Source organism: Babesia bigemina, scaffold Bbigscaff_70474, assembly GCF_000981445.1.
Source record: "Babesia bigemina genome assembly Bbig001, scaffold Bbigscaff_70474".
NCBI lineage: Eukaryota > Apicomplexa > Aconoidasida > Piroplasmida > Babesiidae > Babesia > Babesia bigemina.
Window position 1 is genome coordinate 1 of NW_012237193.1, and position 8,116 is coordinate 8,116.

Genomic DNA, 8,116 nt, shown 5'->3' on the forward strand with positions numbered 1-8,116 from the left:
TGTAGAGTGGATTAAGGAGCGATGTAGAGTGGGTTAGGGAGCGATGTAGAGTGGATAAGGGGCGATGTAGAGTGGATTAAGGAGCGATGTAGAGTGGGTTAGGGAGCGATGTAGAGTGGGTTAGGGAGCGATGTAGAGTGGGTTAGGGAGCGATGTAGAGTGGATAAAGGGGCGATGTAGAGTGGGTTAGGGAGCGATGTGGAGTGGATAAAGCGGCGATGTGGAGTGGATTAAGGAGCGATGTAGAGTGGATAAGGGGCGATGTAGAGTGGGTAAAGGGGCGATGAAGGGTGGGTTAGGGAGCGGTAAGGAGTGGATAATAATCACCACTTTGGTCACCATGTCATCGCTGCCGTAACCATGTCACCGCTGCCGTAACCATGTCATCGCTGCCGTAACCATGTCATCGCTGCCGTGACCATGTCATCGCTGCCGTGACCATGTCATCGCTGCCGTGTCCATGTCATCGCTGCCGTGTCCATGACATCGCTGCCGTGACCATGTCATCGCTGCTGTGACCATGTCATCGCTGCTGTGACCATGTCATCGCTGCCGTGACCATCAACTTGGTCACCACTCTGGTCATGGCATTGGTCATGGCATTGGTCAGCACTTTGGTCACCACTTTGGTCAGCACTTAGGTCACCACTTTGGTCATGGCATTGGTCAACACGTTGGTCAGCACGTTGATCATGGCATTGATCAGCACCTTGGTCAGCACATAGGTCACCACTTTGGTCAACACGTTGGTCAGCGCCTAGGTCAGCACCTTGGTCAGCACTTTGGTCATGGCATTGGTCAGCACCTTGGTCAGCACTTAGGTCAGCTGCTTGGTCAGCACCTTGGTCATGGCATTGGGCAGCACTTTGGTCAGCACTTTAGTTAACTATTACACAATCACATACAACGATAAATGAGTGACACAACAGATTAAATCACAATTCATAAGTTAGGTGAGTAGGTGGTATGCTAGGTGAGTGTAGACAGTAAACACGTGAGTACGATTATGGTTGTAGATAAAACACCCTGTTAAGCTTGTTAACACGTGCCGCGGCAAGTAGTGATTGAGCAGCGATGCGATGCGATGATGGTGAGTGCAAATGCGATTTGATGTGGAGGAGATCGAGGCGGATGACCATGATGTGGATGAGGTACAAGAGAGAGAGGAGCCAGAGTGCGACAGTGGTCCAGAAGAATTTCTCCCTGATTTCCCACAGGAATTTGGGAATATATTCATGGACAAGTCGTGCGAGCACAGAACCGTCGGAGCATATGTGTTTCAGCGCGGTGCAGAGATCTTGGCACGTGCGTTTTGTTTTCCTCTCTTTTTCACCGCTCAGTTCATGTGGGCTACCAAAAGTGAACCCCAATGCATATATAGCTGCATGGGTAGCGCGGCAATTAATAATGGAACCGCAAGCATATTCATGCCTAATGTTATCGATGTATTCGGGTTTCGGAGAAGCATAATATTTGTTTACTTGACAATCATTGACACAACTTCTGTCATGACATCGTGACCCTACTTTATTGCAGTTACGGCAGCACTGTTCATACAACTGTTTGAGCAAATCCCAAAACGTCTCCGATATGTAGACAACCCACGACAAATAATGGCCGGCATATTCCTTAGAATAAACCACACGCACATCGTAACTGATTGACTGCAAATACGCGCCACAGGGAACATTCGGTTTCGATGCTGATTTTGCTTTGCATTCCAGCAGACTAAACAGATCACCAGTAGGATGCTCATATTCACCGGCAGTATGACTCTTATGGTTACTCGATAGCTGTATGGAAGTGACATTCAATTTTGTTCCGGCATTATTGAAGTTAGCTTCTTTAACAGCGCTTTCAAATGCCTCTTGTTTATGCTTTTTACCGCCGCCGTTCCAGTTTGACAGGTAACCCTGGAAGAAACTGAACATATCGCCAAGCGTCTGCGGTGGCTGTCGGAGGAGACAGTTTATGGCGCCGCAAATTTTACGAAGGTAAGAATCAGGACCGCAAAAACTATAGAGAGCTTTTTTCATATATTCGCCTGTTTTTATATGTGAGGCTGCAATACCAATGTCTGCAAATCCCATTGGCGTCTTACACGGAAGGCCTCTATGATTTGTCACCGAACATTTAACTCCGCATCCAACGTTGGTTAGTCGATGCGGTAGAAAGCCTACCAGACCATCCTCAAGGAATGATTGAAGTGGCGATTTTATTCCGCAGTTAGCTGTTTGGTTACACTTTTGGTCACAGTTTTGGTTGTGCTTTTGCTCACCTCTTTCATTGGGGCATTGCTTGTCATTACACTGCCAATCCGATCCAGCAACTCCGTTGCCATAATAGCAATCACGCCACCCACCGCTCTTAGGTCCGCTGTGGCATTGCGCCAATAGGAAATGCAGTTGGTGATAGACTCTATTCAATATATCAACAAGCATATCGAAGCACGCACTGTCTTTGTTAGGATACAGCAGATTATCTGCATTAGTGTTGAAGTCAACAGCATAACGGCCACCCGAGTGGCCGTGACCGAGGATAGTGATCAGCATTTTCTCAGAGTAGAAACAAAGAGGTGCCAACATGTGCGTCGCCAAATCCTGAGCTTTGATCGTTGACGTCGCCGATAGTATCAATTTGTCGGTGGGAATTTTATCATGCGATGTACCTTTATATTCATCAGGCGTAGGGAACAATGTCCTAAAGTATTTGCGAAGTGGATCACGTGACGGATTGTACCAAAGCCCGGACAGCCATTGCAACATCTGATAGATGTTTGACGGCACCTTTGGCTTCTCGATATATTTACGATGGCAGACTTCATAGTATTTGTGGAGATGGCCACGGAGATCAAAAAGCTGACCGTTTGATTTATTTGCAACTTCGAAAATTGCGTTCATATTTTGCAGATGCGTGCCATTTTTCGTAATTAGTTGAATTATTTTTTCACCATTATGACGTCTGTCTAACTCACCATTTTGCGTGTCTTTATCAGCAGACAATACATAACCGCGACGCTGTAACCAGTTTCCTAGAGGGTTATCGTTCCTTGTTTTCTTATTGTTATCCCAGTCATACAAACAAATTTGACTTTTGTTGGAGTTAGTCCTACACGTTTCTCTCAACTTGTCCATATCTCTATACAACCTCTCCAGAATTGTAAAAAATATCTTAGCACAATTTTTTCCATCATCTGTCATCAGTTTTGTGTTAAAACCGAAAAATGTAACGTTTTCTGACCCATCATACCCGTTCACATACACCCGCTCCATCTGCTCGACAAACCCCTGCAGCCCCTTTTTGACCGCATCGAGCAGCTCCGGGTGCCGGGGGTTGGCGAAGTGGGCGGGGTGGAGAGCGGTGAGGGAGGAGGAGAGGGTGGTGAGTAAATTAACAAACTTATTATCATAATTATACTTTTTAGAGTTATTTGAGGCACTTAAATGATTAAGTAATTTGTCGAAGGCATCTTTGATTTTGGTTAGCTGTTTGGCTGGGTCGTTGACTTCATATTTAATATGCCTGTAGATAAGACCAAAGTAATATCTAAATGATTCCGATAATTTTTTGAATTTTTCGTAAATATTGTCCGATGACATTACAGTGGTTTTTAGATCGTCAAGCTTATTTGTTGAACTTTTAGCTCCAGACGCATCCAACTCTCCTCCCATCCATCTCATGAGACCTTTAACGCCGGTTTTTACATCAGTGTCAATAATACTTTTGATATCGTCAACCCTGTCCCTAACACCTCTATTCAAAATTTCCAACTGCTGTTTGGTAGCATCGCGATGGCGATATAGAGCTTCATGTTTTATTGAGTTTATTTTAGAATCACATCGCGTTTCAAGAAATGCAGCAATGTCGGAGAAGCAATCTGCGAGATGCTTGTCAATTTTTTTCGCGTGAAATTCAGTGCCTGCGGCAATTATTTTTCCAAGGTTCGCAGAGTTGACCCGGCCATTTGTGCCGAGAATACCGTCTATATCTTTCTGAAGTTTAGTCAAGCCGTACTGAATATCATAATTAAGATTTTGAACGCTATCTTCCGTTAGCATGGTCTTAAGATCGGTGAGCAAACCCTTAACGCCTTTCTTCTCTATATCATGCATACTCTGTTCATTTACAACACATTTCTTTATAGTATCGGTGAAAATTTCAAACTTACTATTGAACGCTGCAAGGGCTGACTTGAGAGCAGTGCTGTCTATGGGTTTAGTGCCTTCATTAACAGATAATGCCGCAATCACAATTCTCTTAATATTGCCAATCTTATCTGGCAATGTTCCTTCACTCGCACTGCCGGATAGAATTGTTTTGGCGGTAAATCCATCTTGTTTAATGCAATCGTAATAGCTGCTGAAATTGGCTTTAGTAATGGTGACTTTACCGTCATCCGTATCTTCACCCTTTCCAATCTTTTCTTCCAAAATTCCCGTAACCATACCCTCTATACCGCTTTCAAGCAACGTTTTGACTTTCTTGTCGCCCCCGTCAAATTCCTTCATGAGAGTGGTGCCAATTTTTGGAGAAATCGCAAGCTCATCGTCACCAATGTGCTTAGCGACCTCGGTTTTAATAGCTCCTTCTAACCCGCTAGTAATGGCTTCTGTGAGCTCCTTGAATGTGGGATTAGTAAGGGTGCCACCACCTGAAAATTGCCCGTTCGACGCTTCTTTAATATGCATTAGTAAATTTTCTATAGTACTAGAAAAAAGTTTGGTAGCAGAATTCGTTTTTTCAGTGGCGAGTTTAGTGAGCACATCTGGTAACGTGCCTAGTCCAGTATCTCGGAGCTGATCACCCAGTGCCTGAAGCCCTTTCCTGGGCACCGATCCCCACGGATCTGTTGCATAAGTGGCAGCGGTAATGATAGTTTCCCCCAAACCTTCAAAATAAGTATTCAAATCACCTAAAATATGGCTTTGCAGCGACACCAATCCCTCTTTCACTTTCTTATCCAATTTATCAAGTTGGTCAACCCCCTTCAACTGCCGATTAACATAATCTCTAACTTTCTCCATAATTTTTTCTTTCACTCCATTCAACTCATACCGTAGAGCATTGTTTGTTTTCACGACTTCCGAGAGAGCTCCGGTAACTTCGTCTGCTGCCTTCTTCCTAGTATCCTCTATGGCCTTCAGAAGTATACCGGCTTTCTTGTGCAAGGCATTTGCAGCCGACACGACGTTTTGATGTTCCGTGCTTGAATGTTTATTCTTGTCTATTTTTGTTAATATTTGCTCCGCCTTGTATCTTGCCGCCGTTACAATTAACTGCGCCTTTTCCCCCCATCTACTTAGTTTTTTACGTACCTCCTCCAATGTCGCACTAACGATATTTATAGGCGCCTGAATATCCTCATTAAACGATTTTTGTATACCCAGAATACACTTTCTTTCGAGTTCAAAAGCCTTATGTTCCACGTCTCTATAAAGCTCCTCAAGATGCGTTTCAACATTTCTTCCTAGCATCTCAATTTCCTTCTCATCGCTCTTTGCACCCCTATCCAATTCATGAATGCGTAACGTAATCTCATCGAACTCGTTTCGGATTTTAACCTGCAATGGTTTATCAAGTTTCTCAATAGCCAACGTGGCATTCTGCAACGTTTCGTTCAGCTTACCGATCACAGTGTCCCTCCACACGGGCCAAGCTATATCAAAATTATCTAATTTACTAAGCTCACTAATATTAAAATTTATGTTAGTTCTAAGTGTTTTTAAGTTCGTAATGACATTATTTGTTTTTTCATCTACTTTATTCCCATACCCCTCCAACCACTCCTTCACCGCGGCGACAGACACCGCAAGCCCTTCACGCCCGGAGCCAATTTTTTTATTTACCTCTTCTAGTACCTTTTCAAGCTTATTACTCATCATATTATCGTACGTTTTAACTGCTTCATCATCTTTCACCGCACCAAGCACACCACTCAAAAACGCCATCACCCCGTCACACAGCCTATCCAAGTCAGAGTACACAATGCCACTGCCGTCGTAGCCTTTGGACTCTTTGTTGAAGCCGAGGAAAGTCTGAAGGCCGGAACATAAATTATCTAAGAGGTTTTTAGGCTCATTTGAAGGCTTACTAACATTTACATAAAATCCACAAAGCTCATTCACTTTCCTCAAAGCGTCCAACTTGGACTGCAATTTGGCTAGCTCAGCAGAGGGAGAGGGGGAAGAAGGAAGATTATTAAGATGGTTATTAAGGCTCTTAATACGCTGTTCAGTTTCAGTAATTTCTTTCTTTACTTGCTTATTAAGCTCACTAATTTTCGCGGTGTCACCAGCCTGGTCAGCAGAGTTGTCAGACACAGAAAGGGTAGTAACATGAGAATTGTAAACATCATTTAGGTCATTTTTAAGGTGCGGATAAATGTCGAAAACAGCGATAATAGCATTCTTGACAGCTTTCTTAACACTCTCACTCTCACCAACAAAAGCGCCAAGTTGACCAGCAAGGTGACCAAGGCTAACAAGCTTGGAGTCAATGTCCTGCAAGGCTCTTCTAGTAGCATCGTCATAACGACGGGAGTGGGAAGTAACAAGTTATGGTCATAATTAATGGAGGTCATAGCGTTAATATGGCGAAGTAATTCGAAGGATTTGGAGTTAGGATGAACATGATGGGACTTGGCAGTGGCAAGAGGTGGAGGAAGGGAAGTGAAGGGTGACAAGGCACAAGTTATTAGGATGGTTTATAGAGGTAATAGCGGTATTATGGCGAGGTGATTCGAGCGATGTAAAGTGGATAAGGGGCGATGTAGAGTGGGTTAAGGAGCGATGTAGAGTGGATAAAGGAGCGATGTAGAGTGGATAAAGGGGCGATGTAGAGTGGGTAAAGGGGCGATGTAGAGTGGATAAAGGGGCGATGTAGAGTGGATTAGGGGGCGATGTAGAGTGGATTAGGGAGCGATGTAGAGTGGGTTAGGGAGCGATGTGGAGTGGATAAAGGGGCGATGTAGAGTGGGTAATAAACATCACTTAGGTCAGGTGCTTGGTCAACACTGTCATCGCTGCCGTGACCATGTCATCGCTGCCGTAACTGTCATCGCTGCCGTAACCATGTCATAGCTGCCGTGACCATATCATCGCTGCCGTGACCATGTCATCGCTGCCGTGACCATGTCATCGCTGCCGTGACCATGTCATCGCTGCCGTAACCATGTCATCGCTGCCGTAACCATGTCATCGCTGCCGTGACCATCAACTTGGTCAGCACTTAGGTCATGGCATTGGTCAGCACTTAGGTCACCACTTTGGTCACCACGTTGGTCAGCACTTTGGTCACCACGTTGGTCATCACGTTGGTCAGCACTTTGGTCAACACGTTGTTCATGGCATTGGTCAGCACATTGGTCAGCACATTGGTCACCACTCTGGTCAGCACATTGGTCAACACGTTGTTCATGGCATTGGTCAGCACTTTGGTCAACACGTTGTTCATGGCATTGGTCAGCACATTGGTCAGCACATTGGTCACCACTCTGGTCAGCACATTGGTCAACACGTTGTTCATGGCATTGGTCAGCACCTTGGTCACCTCACTGCTCATGTGATTGGTCATCAACGCAATCATTACTCTGTCTAGACATTAGATGTCAGTTGCCAGTTAGGTGGTCAGTGGGATTTGGATTGACGATGTTTGCGCTACGAAATCGTTGAGTTTAGCTGTAAAAGGCGATGCAGAAGGGTATCTTGCGGACGAGGAAATCGCGGATGTTGCGGCCCACCGGGAAGCGGAAGATGCACAGGTCGAGCAGGATTATGGCGACGATGATGGCAACGATGGCGGCGGCGATGGTGAAGTAGGGAGGGGGGGAAAGTGTGGAGGTATCTACATTAAGCTCGTCGGATGAGTCATCGTGACTGCTGGTATGACGTAGTGCACTGGTTTCGGGCAGATCACCGGAGGAAGGACCGGGGAGAGACTGGGAGGAGACAGTATGTTGTTCACTTTCACGTTTCTTTTCACAACATGTACAATCACATTGACATGTCGTCTCCTTGCCTTTACATTTGACGCTACATGGCGAAGGTTTGCAATTGTAATTACTCCCGTCTTTAGTACGTACCATGTAATATGCTCCACATAATCCGCAACAGTTATA

The 8,116-nt window shown here is 45.1% G+C and overlaps 2 protein-coding genes across 2 annotated transcripts; both read right to left on the bottom strand.

Moving 5' to 3' along the window:
• Nucleotides 1–1,004: 1,004 nt before the first annotated feature.
• On the bottom strand, nt 1,005–6,529 carry BBBOND_0003000 (hypothetical protein, conserved; the record flags this gene model as incomplete). The annotated part of the gene is given in 2 exon segments (XM_012915135.1): nt 1,005–6,477; nt 6,483–6,529. Coding segments are annotated over 2 exon segments (5,520 nt in total).
• Nucleotides 6,530–7,251: 722 nt separating this feature from the next.
• Nucleotides 7,252–7,560, bottom strand: BBBOND_0003010 (hypothetical protein, conserved; the record flags this gene model as incomplete). The annotated part of the gene is made up of 1 exon (XM_012915136.1): nt 7,252–7,560. One exon carries the CDS (start codon nt 7,558–7,560, stop codon nt 7,252–7,254), a length of 309 nt encoding a protein of 102 aa, XP_012770590.1.
• Between the last annotated feature and the right edge of the window lie 556 nt (nt 7,561–8,116).